Source organism: Emys orbicularis, chromosome 6, assembly GCF_028017835.1.
Source record: "Emys orbicularis isolate rEmyOrb1 chromosome 6, rEmyOrb1.hap1, whole genome shotgun sequence".
NCBI lineage: Eukaryota > Metazoa > Chordata > Testudines > Emydidae > Emys > Emys orbicularis.
This window is the reverse complement of record NC_088688.1, coordinates 119,692,869-119,709,191: the sequence shown is the minus strand read 5'-3', so window position 1 is coordinate 119,709,191 and position 16,323 is coordinate 119,692,869. Positions and strand designations below refer to the sequence as shown.

The following is a 16,323-nucleotide window of genomic DNA, read 5'->3' as shown; positions in this document are numbered from 1 at the left end:
CTACCCTTTGTTCCCTGTCCTTTAACCAGTTCTCAATCCATGAAAGGACCTTTCCTTTTATCCCATGACAGCTTAATTTACGTAAGAGCCTTTGGTGAGGGACCTTGTCAAAGGCTTTCTGGAAATCTAAGTACACTATGTCCACCGGATCCCCCTTGTCCACATGTTTGTTGACCCCTTCAAAGAACTCTAATAGATTAGTAAGACACGATTTCCCTTTACAGAAACCATGTTGACTATTGCTCAAGAGTTTATGTTTTTCTATGTGTCTGACAATTTTGTTCTTTACTATTGTTTCAACTAATTTGCCCGGTACCGACGTTAGACTTACCGGTCTGTAATTGCCGGGATCACCCCTAGAGCCCTTTTTAAATATTGGCGTTACATTAGCTAACTTCCAGTCATTGGGTACCGAAGCCGATTTAAAGGACAGGTTACAAACCTTAGTTAATAGTTCCGCAACTTCACATTTGAGTTCTTTCAGAACTCTTGGGTGAATGCCATCTGGTCCCGGTGACTTGTTAATGTTGAGTTTATCAATTAATTCCAAAACCTCCTCTAGTGATACTTCAATCTGTGACAGTTCCTCAGATTTGTCACCTACAAAAGCCAGCTCAGGTTTGGGAATCTCCCTAACATCCTCAGCCGTGAAGACTGAAGCAAAGAATCCATTTAGTTTCTCCGCAATGACTTTATCATCTTTAAGCGCTCCTTTTGTATTTTCATCGTCAATGGGCCCCACTGGTTGTTTAGCAGGCTTCCTGCTTCTGATGTACTTAAAAAACATTTTGTTATTACCTTTGGAGTTTTTGGCTAGCCGTTCTTCAAACTCCTCTTTGGCTTTTCTTATTACACTCTTGCACTTAAGTTGGCAGTGTTTGTGCTCCTTTCTATTTGCCTCACTAGGATTTGACTTCCACTTTTTAAAGGAAGTCTTTTTATCTCTCACTGCTTCTTTTACATGATTGTTAAGCCACGGTGACTCTTTTTTAGTTCTTTTACTGTTTTTCTTAATTTGGGGTATACATTGAAGTTGAGCCTCTATTATGGTGTCTTTAAAAAGGGCCCACGCAACTTGCAGGGATTTCACTTTAGTCACTGTACCTTTTAACTTTTGTCTAACTAACCCCCTCATTTTTGTATAGTTCCCCCTTTTGAAATTAAAGGCCACAGTGTTGGGCAGTTGAGGTGTTCTTCCCACCACAGGGATGTTGAATGCTATTGTATTATGGTCACTATTTCCAAGCGGTCCCGCTATAGTTACCTCTTGGACCAGCTCCTGCGCTCCACTCAGGGTTGGACTAGATGACCTCCTGAGATCCCTTCCAACCCTGATATTCTATGAATGATGATAGTGCCTAAGAACCTCTATCAAAGATCTAAGCCCCATTACGCTAGGCGCTGTACCAACAATCCCAAAAAAGAGACAGTCTCTGCCCCAGTTTGTTTCATTTCATATTCTAATCACTGGCTTTCTACTGTGGAGAAACATGCTTGGTATGTATACAAGTTACATATTGTAGGGAATGGTTCAAAACTATCTCACTGAAAAATCCCCAGCATCAGCGATTATTCCTTATATAAACCAGACCCTTTTGGAGCAGGAAAATTCTTCATTAAGAACTACTCAACAGAACAGTTGTTGCATGGGCTCCATAAATGCAAACACATTGCTGTGGTTATTATCAGCAAAGCATTTATCCAAGTCTCTGCAAACAATGCAGAGTGACTGGGCAACAAACAAACAAAAGTAGGGCTGTCTACTCTTTAGAAGTGTGTACTTATTCTCAACCATTTAACTAAACAATCCAATACAAACAATAATTCTAAACGGAAAAGGTTTTTCACATTGGTGCATGGTGACGAAAAATGTTAAGAGATAAAACATATGGGGCGTCTAATTCCCAACTGCCTTGCACGCACTGTAACCAACTTACACCTGTGTCAAGAGAGCTCAAAGTGGATATAAAATGCTATCAAATCAGAATGGTAGGGACTGATCCTCCAACACTCTGCACCTTTTACACTACAGCAGTGGGCACGTAAATTTACACTACAGCAATGGGCACGTAAATCATTACTATTCTGATCTTGTCACATTTTACATCCACTTTAAACTGGTGCAAATGACTGCATAAGGTGCAGGGCAATGAGGAATCAGGCACGCTGTTTTCCCCACTCAATGCACTCTCACTTTTCACCCATGTAAATGACTACACAATGTGCCAGTCAGTGGAGATTCAGACCCCTGGCATGTAGTGCAAGATCTTGGCTTCTAACATCCTATGACTTGAGTTCCGAGCCCTCCAGAAACCATGCAAGGTTTGGCAGGGCCCAGATATGGTGAACTTAGGATCTGTTATAAAATGAACCTGTTTTCACAGGCTTTTTCTGTGAGGGAGAGAATAGTGAGAGGGTAGAACAACAGATGGGGTGAGATCAGTTTGGAGATGGTAAAGGAGTCTGTTGGAGGCTGTGCTATGCAATGGAGGTCATGCATAAAGGGAGCTTATGTTGGACTGGAAGAGCTTTGGCTTTGCTTTTAACATGGACTTCATGTTCTTTGATGACTTAATGAGCCTAGTCTGTGAGATGAGCACTACAAACATTAAAATAAAATAAACACAATTCAAATGTAAACCACATGGGGCCCTATCTTGCAAGTCTTACCAATATCCAACTCCCAATGGAGTCAATGGGAGTTTTGGGAGAGGAAGAGGAGCAGGGTTTAGCCTGTAACATCAATAATACAGACACGTTAAGTGACATATCTCACCAAGGCAAGACGGCGAGAAGCCATTCCAGCTTCCATTGTCAGTGCAGAACATCCTTGAATCCCCCAACAAATAATAGCCATTATTGCACCGGTAGGTAACTGTGCTACCCGCAAAGAAGTCCTCAGCAGAATAAAATCCATTTTCTAAAGGTGGAGGCACTCCACAGCTGATTCCTACACACCACAGGCAAGGAGAGTAAAAACTTGTTAGCCGATCAGACACATTCCATGAACTACCTCTTGGCACCAGTGCAGTCAGCACAAGATTCAACTCATGAAGAAATCTCAGAGCCAAATACATGCCTGGTGTAGCTCCACTGAAGTCAAAGAAGCTATATCGGGGATGACTTTGGCCCTTAAAGTTTAGCTTTTACAGCTAGGATTTTCTAGTAACGGGCTGTGAAGAAGAAATGCACAGTGAAGACTGCAGTGAAAGAGCCTCTGAGGATTAATACACTTTCTCTGCATATGAAAACATGTGTATGTGAATAGAATGTTCATAAAGGTGAAGGTCTGACAGCCCTAGAGACTGAAGTCCTCTGTTTGTCCACAGAAAAGGGTCAGCACCACCAGCAAAAAGGCAAGTTTCTCCACACATCCCTAGTCAATGTCTCAACTCAGGTGCACAAGGGACATGTCTCAAAGTGAGAGGGAATCTCAGGCTCTATGCCTGAGGGTGCCAACCAGGCTGCTAATCAGTTTCAGGTATGGGGATGTTTTTTCAATTCAATTCCCTACTCTGCCACAGACGGTGTGACCTTGGACAAGTCACTTAGGACCAGAGTGCAATGGAAGCTAAGTGCCTATAAATACCTTTAAAAATCTGGCCCATAAGTCTCTCTGTGGCTCAGTTCCCCGTCTGTAAAATGGGTATAGCAGCACTTCCCTACCTCACAGGGATATTGTGAGGATAAAAACACCACAGATTGCGAGATGCTTGATATCATGATAACGGAGGCCATGTAACTACCACAGTTAGATAGAACTACTGTCAATTTCATGAATGATAATACCAAAGGATGAATGTCAGGGGAAGAGGACACAAGCCTTTGACAGCAGTAAGGAAGGAAAGACTCCCAGTGGATCAAGCTAATAGTAATAACCCAGCCCTCATAGAGCCTGATTCAAAGCTCACTGAAGTCAGTGGAAAGATCCTTATGGACTCCTATAGGCTTTGGATCAGGCCTATATTGCGCTTTTCATCCATAGATCTCTAAGTATTTTACAAAGAAAGGGAGTATAATTATCCCCATTTTACAGATGGGGAAATCGAGGTCACACAGTAAGTCAGTGACAGGGCTGGGAATCAAACCCACACTGCTAGGTACCAGTCCAATGCCCTATCTACTGCACCACACCACCTCCCCAAATACTATGAAATCAGATGTAGCAGGAGCAGAATTTTGCCACATGGCTGCCTCAGTCTCACCATTGCTGAAAAAAAAAAAGAAAGTCAGATACAGTTGATTTTTTAAGCTTTTTTTCCAAATTTGCTTATGATCTAAGGGGCAAGATTTGGCAAACCGTGAGACGTTGGATAAATCATCAGGTCTGTGTTACATTCTCGGAAGTCTTTGTTTTAATTGCATCCAAACAGAAGCCAAGATTTCCTAAGCGTGGCTTGTGACTGATATAGCAGCCTGCAGATGCTATGCTAACACAATCTACTCACTTTCACAGCGGGGAAGAGGTCGAGTCCATTGTCCCAAATTTAGACAGTGCTGGACAGAGTTCCCCACTATTTGGAAGCCTGGATCACAGGAAAGGCTCACTTTTGACCCTGGCTTTAAATCGGTCGATGAGGCCCGCAGATGAGGTATGGATCCTTCTAAGGATTGGCAATCTGAGGACAAAACACACACACAACAGAGTTAGCCTTGAATCAAAACAAATGTATTTGTTATTTAAGTATCTGTGATGCTGTGTGTTTTTATCTAGGAATGATATTAATGGAAAGTGTTATACTATAAAATGTATACAATCTTTCCAGATTCAAAGAGCTTCACTACATCAACATATATGAACTAAAAGATATTTCCAAGCAAAAGGAGGAAACAAAAAGGTACCATAATATATTCAAACTATCGTGAGCATGAATAAGTGGAAAAATCCTCCATTTGATCCAATATCATCAATCATCACTCTTTCAACATCTCAATACAGGAAGCCATAATTCTCTGTTTGAGATTCCAATGAACTTTTGTTATAAAACACTGGAATTTTAGGAATGAAGACTGAATGTTCCAACCATTAAATTATCAAAATAATTTATTCAAGGCTAGTAGGACAGGGGTCACAATATAGCACATTTAACCTTATAAAAAGTATTACTGTGTTATGACTCGGAACAAAAACACTTCTAGGAGATAAAGTTCTAACCAGCACAAAACATGCTCCTGTAATCTATCTTCACTCTTCCAACAACCCCAGGCAGGAAATCCGGCCAGGCCAATACATTTCCTTTTTGCAGTTCTTCTGGACAGGAAGTAGCCAGGGATTTTACCTAAGGTTCAAAACACATGGTTAGACAGTTTGCTAACTACCAGACAGCTTTGTAAGAAAAGAACACCTCTCACATCTGCAGTACTGAACCTAGCATCTGATTCAAAGCCCATTGAGTCAGTCAGAGTCTTTCCATGACTTTAGTTGGCTTTTTGAGCAAGCTCAAAGGATTCTGCTCTTCTTATTTGTCTGGATCACCTATTGTCACCAGTGCGATGGTGGAACATTGTAGCAATTTACTATGGGGTGGAACTGACACAAGAGTATTGTCCTACAGGTGATGTAGGAAACATGCTAATTTAAACACCTCTATGTATGTCTATTTAGCAGAACAGTGTATTTACTCCACAGGTTAAAAACAGATGAGGGAAAAGAATCTGAGCAGATTCTCAAGTATTTGTAAAGGGAAACTTTTACCATTAGAAACAATGGAATATGAATTTTGAAGAGTGATGGTCCTGAAATAGTTTTATTTCTTGATACCTAATTTTAAGGACAGAAAATACAACATGAAGCTTCAAAAAAAGACAATTCCTTGTTTCCAGGATACAAGTTTTCTGAATTCCTTAAATAAACCAGGCTGTGACTTTGCAAAACATGATAGGCTAGATTTTGCAGACACCACAGTTAATGGGAATTAACTAGAAATAGGATTGGGCCCCATTAGTGAGCACTGGATGTGAAATTGGGATGCATGAGGACAGGATAAAGGAACTGCTATGTTGTTAGATTAATGGATGGCTAGATAGCCCGAGTTGGATGAAAATTTTTTGATGGACTAGTTTTCCATACAAAAATGCAGTTTAGTCAAAATTGCAATCTTTTGTGGGAACATGTAGATAAAATTTTCAATGGAATAATGTCAAATCATTTTGACTTTCTCATTTAATTTTGACAAGATTAAAAACATTTCGATTTTTCTCCTTTTGAAACATTTTGTTTAGACTTTCAGATTCTATTAACATACTGATCTTATTATATGTATGATTACATTTTATATTATATTATGTTCACTATATTTAATATTTTACAATATATTATGTTCTGACAGTATCAACACGTAACATTTTGAGAGTTCTGAATCAAAATTATGGGAAACTGCAGTATTTCTTTCTGATGTGGAATGAAAACTAATTTTGAAATGTCAGACTTTCCCATGGAAATGTCAGATTTTCCAGTTCCAAGCATTTGTACCTGAGGGCAGCAAAGTCATGTACCATAACTCAATCACACCATGAGACAATAACGAAATCATAACCAGAATGTATATCCAATAGATTAAACCTCGTTAATGAGAATCAGTCATTGTTTTTCTGAGGAGGATGTAGCCATGACAGTATTTTGAGACATATACTATAGTTATGACCATCAGGAAATATGGAACAGAGATATATAGAAAGAATGCACAGATGGTGCACTTCAGCATTCCCACCATCACTCAGCAATGGGAACATGTGGTTCACGGTGTTAAGTTAAACAGCATAAAATGGTTAGTAGTGGACTGCTTTTGATGGGAAGATTTGTTATGGAACAGCAATGGAATGCAAAAGACCTTTACTCCTCACCATGTTAGAATTGCCACAACTGCAGTGGTGCATTGCAAACCTGAGCAAACTGCCTTTTGGCAGGAGGCGGCAAGGTGACTCCATTTGATAGTGTGATATCAGATTTTGACTGAATGGATATTTTGAAGACCTAGACACCGCAACTGGGTGACACAAGGGGGAAATCACAATGCTTTCCTGTGCACAGTGAAATGGAGGTCATCTGATTTGTGTCGAAAACTCTTTATGCAAGTTTTGTTCTCTTCACTGATGGATTTCTGTTAATAACACACCAATACTATACATTTATTTTCTCCTCGCAGTTCAGTAGCCAAGTAGAAATATACAGCCCTGTGTCCAGGACCTGAGCCATGCATCCTTGTACAGTGTGGGAGAAAGATATATGTTGGTTTAATGGGGGTTTTCCTCAAGAGACATGGACACTCAAAAAAGTTAACATTTGTTGTTGTGACCTGTACATGCCTGGTAAATGTTGGACAGAGGATTGATTTATTTTCTGTGTCCTTTCCTTTCCATAAAATTGTAAATACAGGGCGTTAGTCACCAAGCAGAAGTGATCTGGGGCAAAAGCCCAGGTTGCACAGTATGCAGTCCCTGAGCTTAAGTGTTCAGTAGAAAAAAATGTAGATAGGTTTGTGACCATGGGATGTCATGTTAGACATTCAGCAGTGACCCCAAACATGGTCCTAGTGCGCTGAGTGCATCATCTTGCAGGAGAGGCTAAAGTTCTGTTGGACACACAAAGATTTTTAACTCTCTTTAAAAGTGAGGGTATTTATGGGCTTTTTAAAAAAAATACATAAAACCTGGGATGATTAGACAGTTGAGTGAAGAAAGTGGAAAGTAAGGTCTTGGAATCAGCCTTCACCGATTTCACTGTGGTTTGCAGGAAAAGAAATTAAAATAGTTCCTGGAATAGAGTCTAAAAGCCCTTATATAAGCTGTAATGCCATAACCTCACTGCAAAGGCCCTATTCAGTATATTACAGCCCTCCCTAGCTGGCCTAAGACAGAAGCATTGCTCTCAGCCAAGAAGCTGTTTAAAGTGATAAATGCCCTACAGAAGACAAATGTGCAGTAAAAGAAGATTAAGGGCTTCCATCCCTCTACTATGAAGGGCAGAAGTACCCCTCTGAAGGAAAATGGTTGTTTAATTAAGAAAACATGTTGATAACTGAACTAGTGCATTCCATGGCTGTGCTGAAGAGCAATTCTAGTAATTCCCTGGTGCAAAAAGGAATGTTTTCTATGGCCACATGCAAAGTTGGATTAAAAATTGTGAAGAATAAGGAAGAGCAGCCCAAGGAGGAAAGCATTAGTGTGGTTTAACCCCCTCTCTCATTGCACACAGCGATGGACTGGAAGGGGATCGGCCTGGTTAGGAGAATAGACATGCAAATCTGTGCGGAAGCTGTGGAATATTTCATGCTGGATGGGAAAAAAAAAGTCAGTGGCCTGCACGAAATGGGTGGTTGGTCTCTGTCCTGTTTCTGATGGATAAGTGTCCATGTCACAAACACATGTCACAGTTAGCATCTTGTTGGCAGCCTCAGTGAGGAGGGCAGGTATTTAAACCACTCTCACTTCCCTCCCCGCCGCTTGGCCTGATCTACACTGAAGTATAAAAGATTGTACAACTGGATGGAGCTGGTGCACGGACCAGGCACCAGCAGCCTGACCTATTTTTACTGAAGCATCTTCAAAAAACTCTTTCCTGCAGTACGGGCTGCTGAAAAATGGTAATTACCAGGCTAGGGCACCAAACTGTTCCGGAACCATTTGGGATTTTGGGGGAGATCTCCCTAGTGCAGACACAAGGTAAGAGGATATTGGATGGGGAAGGGGAAGGGACCTTCCCACTGACTGACGTACAGAGAACTTCATTTTCCACTGCTGTCAGGTCAGCATCTTTTATGAGTGTTAACCTCACTCACAAACCAAACCAAAACAAAACAAACCCAACCCAGACTACAGCAAAAATGAAAAATCACTGGGTTTGACCTGAAGAAGATGAACATGTCGATGGACAGCTAAGAGTACATTTAAAGATGTCTTAAAGAATTTATTTAGCCTCTCTTTTTTTCAATTGGCAACTGTGGCAGAGCACCGGCTTTGTCTCGGGGGAGAGGGGGTGTCCTGTGCTTCTAGGCGGTTAGGGTTTGCCTTAGAGGTTTGCTCTGACCCTCAATGTAGCCTCTCCCCCCTCCTCGAGGCAAGGGTTACAGCTTACTGAGCCACCTTCATCATCCGCCAGTCAACGGGTTTGGTGTAAGAACCCTCTTTAGTCCCGGTCTTCCTTCTCAGGGAGCGTTTGTGAAGAGGTGTGGGGGGGAGGTCAGGGGGAACCCAGGCCTGCCCTCTTCTCCGGGTTCCAGCCCAGGGACCCTAATTGGCAGCGGCAACAGGTAGTTTTCCTATACTACTGGAGCTATAGCCCTTCCTGGGCTACTTCCCCAAACGGCCCCTCCTAGCACCCTCCTTGGTACCTGACCATGCTTCTTCTCCCGGGTCTTTTACTGCCCACTGTCTTTCTCCCAGTCTTCCCACAACACACCTTCTTACCCCCAGCTCCTACCAGCCTGCCTCTCTGAAGGGGTTTCCTTTGAAACTAGTCCCAGCTGGTTCTAAATGGGCTTCAGGTGATCTGATTAGCCTGTTTCCCTTGATTGCTTCTAATCCATTCTTAATTGGTTCCAGGTGTCTTATGGAGTCTGCCTGACTTAATTGCTTCTAGCACCTTCCTGACTGCTCTGGGGTAGCCCCTGCCCTGGTCACTCAGGAAACAGAAAACTATTCATCCAGTGTCCAGTGTGTTTTCCTTCGACCAGACTCCTGCACCCAACCGGTCTGGGTCTGTCACACAACATATTCAGTACATCATTATTCCGTTCCGTTTCATAGAGGCTTGTAGGAAGAAAAGGCTTACCAAATAATCTCAGTGGGCTAAGGCTCTAGCGTATAAAATAACTTTGAAATAAACACAGACAATGAAGATGATTTACTATTTCAAGCTCTAATAACAAAAGAGGTAAAAAGTTTATGGGAAATGTACTTGGCAAGTTTTCCTGTTGTGGTCTCACATCTGTTTTTTAGCATTAAGACCATGGATTATGGGACATACCATAATTGAAGGGTAGGATTTTCAAAAGCACTTTTCATTGGCCTAACTCTGCTCCTGTTGAAGTCAGTGGGGGGGGGTTCTGCATTCCTGTCAACGGGACTGGAGTTAGGCCAGGGCTGAGAGGCTTTTGGAAATCCCACTTGAATGGCACAGCAGTGAAGACTTCAAGCACAGGAAATGAGCACTTCTTCAAACTCACATCCACATTATCGTGATGCACCAAAATCCCTGTGATTCAAGATGAGACTACAACCCTCGGCAACACTCAAAGTGCAGAAAAGGCATAAGGTAAAGCAGACATGAACACACTGTCAGAACAGGGGCGGTCAGACACTGCATTGAAAGATTTATTTTCTTATCTCTTCTACCTTTAAATTTTATTATTGTTTTTTAAAAAACAAAATGGAGAAAATTAAAAAAAGTAAAATCAGATGAACAGCAGGTACTTGTTTTCTTCTGAGGGGAAAAACAGCCAGAGATCTGTTCCTGTGAGTCCCAGCTCATGCTGAACATTGATCCTTAGACTTTACTTTCCAACAGCAGGATCTACATTTCTGAACCTCAGGGCTTAAAGTCAGGCACCTAAATCCGTATTTTTGGTACCTAAATAAAAGTGGCCTGATTGTCAGAGGTACTGAGCATTCACAGCTTCCATTCTATCTACGTACCTTGGGGTTTTCCATAGTGCCTAGCACTGTAGTTCTTTGACTTGGATCATCTGCCACTGAAGTTAATGGCAGTTTTGTCAATGACTTCAGTAGAAGTAGGATCAAGCCCTTAGTGCTTCCCATGTAAATGAGACCTGCACAGCAAGTTCTCTAGTAGATTTTATGGAGTTTCCTCCCTTCTCTGGTAGAGGGCTCTACTATGGTTACAATATATTTTGTGTATGTTTTCTCCTTCCCTTTCGCTCTCCCCCATTGAGTTGGTTATTGAGGAATGGCTCTGCCAAAATCTTCAATTTTAAGCTTACTCCATATACGTTGACATACAGCTATGCCCGATGAGATTCCCATTAACTTCAGTGGGAGTTGGATCATGCCCATTAGGCAAAAATGCATTAAAAACTAGTTTAAGTTTTCATTCATTTGCTCAGATTCCAAACTATTAAGTAAATATTCACCTCCTGTGGGGATAGGACATGGTCCCAGATGTTGAGCTGGCTAAGAGAGCCCACAAAAGATTCTGCTGGATTGAATCCTTCTCCTCTCTGGTCTTGCTCTTGTCCAAGTATTAGCGCGCCACCACCTAAACGCAAAGTAAAATGAAGATGTTACGGCTCTGTACAGTGGTTGATGATGGTAAATACTTTATAGCAAAAACTGTCAAATACCCAAAGAACCCACAAAAATTGGTGACCTAGTAGCAGTGATCTTTAAAGTTTAAATTAACCTCTACTGGAAACGGGATTCTTTTAAGCAGTTGTTTAAGAAAGGCCTTTTCTTCTTAGAGGTTACCCTTAAACAAGGTTTTACTGTGAATCATATTACAACACAATTCATAATGTAATTATGAATTATGAATTGGCATAGGATATTTCGCAGTAACAGTTGGTTAACTGTTGCTTTAAATGATCCCTTCTCAATGTTTCAAAACTATACAAAGAGTTAAAATGCCATGTAGAAAAAAGGAGCATTTGATTCCAAACAACTGAACCACATGTAAGACTTGATGGTAAACGCTGTAACGCCCCACACAAGTAAATTCTGTTTTATCTCATCTAATGTTAGTACTAACATTGGAGACCAGTTTGTGGGTGGCATCAGGCAGGCATGCGAGTGCCTTGTGCCCAGGTTTCGGAGAGAGCCACAGTGTGGTTGGGAATGGACGGAGGGAGCACAGAACCCTGCAGGAGCTTCACCATTAAAAATAGAAACCATGTTTCTGAGAAGACTGTTCTAAAATGGTATATTCATTCTGCGGGCTATGAAGTTAAAAGATTTTAAATGACCAGTACTTGTCTCTGGAAAGCATGGACCTTCCACTGCTCTTCGGTTCTCCCATGCAATAACGTATTGCATGTTCTTTTAACGCTACAATGCGACAGTTGCTCTGAATGGAAAACACTCCAACTACTGTATGTCATGCAGCTGGTTAAGTGTCTTTCATTTTCAAGCAGGTAGTTAAGGGCTTGATCATCCTCCAGTTGCAGTCATGGGGGGTTCTGTCACTGATTTCAGCGGGGAAAGGGTTAAGTTCTAACGATAAACGAATCCTAATTTCTTCCTCATATCAAAGGAAACAATGAAAGAAGTGGACATAAAACAGGTCTGTCATTCATATTCTAGCAAATGTAAAAAACATGTCATATACTGTGAGGAAGAAATATTACTGAAACTAAACTCCAAAAATAGGCCTGAAAATTATGAGGAAAAAACCTCTAAGTACACGCTTCCAAACCAAAATCACTCCTGAGTTTAACACAGACATCCAGTTATGAGATCAATTCTCACTAAAACATTCTCTAGTCAATTTAGTCAATGCATTTCTTCTACGGGCAGGATTCTGCCATCCTTACGCAGCCTGTATGAGACCTTACTCCATGAATATTCCCATTGGTTGCAATGAGAGACTACTCATGGACTAAGGTACTACCCAGCCTGAAGAAGGATGAAAGAATTCAGTTCTACATAAATGCTGAACACAGAAATAAACAAAACCTTCCAAGCCTTGCAAGCCCTACAATAACAAGAGAAAAGAAACAGAGCCAAACAAACGTTAACAAGATATACCAGGGATTTTTGATCCTACAGATAGACCTCTGCCTCCATCAGACAACTTCCCGTCAATATACACATTCCAGGCTCCATTCATGCACGTCCAGGTGACTGCAATGTGATGCCAGTTGCCGTCATTCACAGAGGGACAATCTGTGATCCTCTCTTTCCCATTCACATAAAGAACCCAGCTGCATAAAAAGCAGATACCAAGGCACATTCAATGACATGCAGAGGTTTAATAGATATAACATTCTCTTTCAAGAAAATAAAGTTTTCTTCCTGCTGGCTACTCCCTACACAGGAAAAGTAATTTACTGAAGGAGGTTAAGTTTCCCCAGCTCACACAGGAAATCCCTGCTGCCATATTTGTTCCCAAAGAGAAGACATGGGTCATCATGATCATACTCACAGACAGTGAAGTAAGGGGCAATTTCCACATGTTTAGCTCTGTAAATATTACCAAAAAAAGGAGTTTCAGTCATGTTTTTCAGTGGATTCCTAAACTTGAGTTGTTCTTGGTATCTCGCAGACCATGGCCAGAGGGTCACAGCAATCAATATGCCTGCTGATAAGCTCCTTTTTTATGTAAATATTACATTAAATACATCTTTTTTATTCTGTGTAAAAAAAGACAGGAAGAAATATTCTGCCTTCTGAGCATTGCTACTTTGTTGAAGACACCAATACCCCAAAAAGTGGTTTTGGAATTAATCACAGGGAAAAATCAGTAAGAAAGGGCAACTCCAGCTACACAGTTTTGATTCAGATTCAGCTATGAACTTCCCCAAAGACATGTATCATTGGAATTTGGTGTTTTAGTTCAGAATCCTCTCTATCAATTAAAATACAGTTATAATCTAGGAAGAAAGATAATAATACTATTGATTGATTTACCCATTGTAATCTGTTAGCAGAAATGCATTGTCACTTCCATTCTCCACTGCATAAGAAATTGGAGTCCCATAATTAGTAGTGTCAGTTGATCTCATCCAGAATGCACAGGTGATATCACCAAGTGATGGGAGAATATTGTCAAGCATGACATAGCTATAGATACCAGACACTTCAAAATCCAGGTTAAAACCAGAGGACTGTTCTGCAACAAACAAGAACAATTTTCAGATCTACATTCGTGCAAATGTATCAACAAATTAAATGAAGCTTAATCAAATGCAATAAAACTAACCACAACCAGGCTAAAAGTATTTGCTTTCAACTGGACCGAACTAGAAATATTTTATTTCTAGCCTACAAGGTGTTCACATGGAGCCTTCAATACCTAGAAAAGATGCCGGGTTTAAGAAGCACAAAAAAAAAAAAAAAAATCTTGTAATTTTCTGGTAGATAATGAACATGAACCTTTCACAACATTGGATGAGCCTTTCGGTCCTCTCTCATACAACTAATATGTCCATCTGGCCATCCTAAATCCAAAAGTGCCTGATAGGACCTGTGGATAAAATGGGACGAAATAGATGCATGGTTCTTTATGGAATTAAAAAGCATATTGTGCAGTTATGGAACAGAATTTGTGTCTTTCATGTTCAAGGTATTGCAAGGTGCTTTACAAAGAAATAAAATGCATGTTCTGTGCAAATGCAGCACCCATTATGCATTCAGTAGTAGTTCTCATAAAGCCCTGGACATTAGAAACTGTTCTACTGAGAGAGGGGATGATGCACAGATGGCCAGCATGTCTCCTGCCCCTTCCTAAAAATTGCCAGTGGATCTTTAACTTCCATCTGAAGATCCACCACATAGGAGTAGAAGGTATCACAGGTTAATGTCTTGTCTAAAACAGAAATCTTATTGAGCCAAATTTGTCTCTGCTGCAACCTTGCTGAAGTCAAAGGAATCTCACCAGGCTGGAATTTGACCAGTTAACTTTAAGACTGTATAGTGGAAACCTTATGCCCTTTGTTACCACGATATCTGTGACTTTCTGATGCAAAGCATCATGAGTCGTATGTGAAGTACAAAGAGCTTAATAACTAGGACACGTGAAAGAAGCTGAAATTGAACTTCACAGGCCTATAGTGCACGGCAGAAAGGGTACTGTGCTTTTAAGCAAAGAAAAACATTATCAAAATATTGTTTGCTAGCATGCAGGACGTTACTTTGTATTTACAGGCTACATTTGAAATTAATTATTATTATTTGTACTGCTGTAGCTTGCAACGGCTTTGCTCAGGATTGAAACCCCACCCTGCTAGCCGCTGTATAGAGAAGCCATATGGTATTAACTCAGCTGGCATCATTCTTGCCCAGAAGCTTTGTCAAGCCACCTTTTGCTGACACTGTGGTCCTGTGTACCTGTTTCACACCTGCTGCCTGTAAAGCCAGGGGGACATTTACAAATGTACGAGTTCAAGGCATCCACACAGGTAGCTTGGTTTAAACAGGGATTGGATCCACACTCATTGATGTTCACTTCACAGTGCAGGCCTGTGTACCCTGTCACACATTGACACCTGAGGATGAAAACAAAAAACACTCTTCTATTGTGGCCGCTTTTAAAGCTCACACATCTGTAGACTGGAGGCACTCTTTGTTTCCGCGAGAGATCCAGTTACATTACAAAAAGCCAGAACATTAGAGAGGCACTCCAATAGTATGGAACCTTGAAATTCACGACGGGTCCTTTTCTGTAAAATGGACCAGAGCAGAACACCCATAAACACCAGAGAAGTTCTGATCTGGATCCAGAAACAAACTTTTTGGTCCAGGTTCATCTTGATGAAACATAAAAATAGAAGACAGGAAGGGCTGAGGTCCATCAATGCCCATATCTTCCCCCAGCCCAACAATCACAGGAAACTTGATCATGTGGGATACACAAATTGATGATCATTGTTCAACGCTATAATAGAAGGTTAAAAAACGCCACAGGTCCCCCTCCCCCCTTCCCCATGCCAATACAGCCTGGGGGGAAACTGATTCAGGAAAATAGTACTCTGTAAGTTTCCTCACACTGTAAGGGTGGCAGCCCTAAGGCACTCTCACTTTCTACCCCTCCCCCGTCACATTCTCCTCACTATCTATCACACCTTTAACAAAAGCTAAAATAACACCATCACATTTTTTTTTCTTTTTAAATATCCACCTTTCTCCCACACTGGGGTGCATGTTGAGACCACCTGACAGATTAGCCCTATAGCCTTTGCTAAAATCTTTGGGGAAACCCAGACACTGCAGCACATCTGGCTTTGCTTATTACAGGAAGTCTGTCAGCAGTTTTTCACCTGAAGTTGTTGATACCATCTTTGCATGTGGCCCCATTCTTACAGGGTCTGCTGAGACACTCATCAATGTTTTTTTCACACAAGACGCCAGTAAACCCAGGAAGGCACTTGCAGTGGAAACTCCTGATTCGATCCTCACAAATGCCCTTGTTTTGACATGGGTTTGAAAGGCATTCATTCACCTCCGTTTCACAGCGAGTGCCTGGGAAGAGAGAGACCAAAGCAAAGCTTTACATTCAATTTAAAAAGATTCAAAATCTGTTAGGAACAATCAGGAACCAATTTCCAGGATTCGGTGTCTCTGACAAATCCAGAAGACAATTAAAATTATACAGAATTCTTTGGGGAACGGCAAACAACAGATTAGCTGAGTGGCTGGCTTTTTTCCTCAGCATAA

At 41.2% G+C, this 16,323-nt stretch overlaps 1 protein-coding gene across 1 annotated transcript in view; it reads right to left on the bottom strand.

The window, feature by feature from the left end:
• The window catches only part of SVEP1 (sushi, von Willebrand factor type A, EGF and pentraxin domain containing 1), a 169,305-nt gene that overhangs the window by 63,386 nt on the left and 89,596 nt on the right, over positions 1 to 16,323 (bottom strand). Inside the window, exons 24-31 of the mRNA XM_065406573.1 lie at positions 15,927 to 16,128; positions 14,998 to 15,155; positions 13,579 to 13,780; positions 12,697 to 12,872; positions 11,088 to 11,212; positions 5,156 to 5,279; positions 4,449 to 4,619; positions 2,777 to 2,950 (exon numbers count right to left, since the gene is read on the bottom strand). Coding sequence (XP_065262645.1) covers positions 2,777 to 2,950; positions 4,449 to 4,619; positions 5,156 to 5,279; positions 11,088 to 11,212; positions 12,697 to 12,872; positions 13,579 to 13,780; positions 14,998 to 15,155; positions 15,927 to 16,128 — 1,332 coding nt within the window. The remainder of the gene's footprint in view (positions 1 to 2,776; positions 2,951 to 4,448; positions 4,620 to 5,155; positions 5,280 to 11,087; positions 11,213 to 12,696; positions 12,873 to 13,578; positions 13,781 to 14,997; positions 15,156 to 15,926; positions 16,129 to 16,323) is intronic.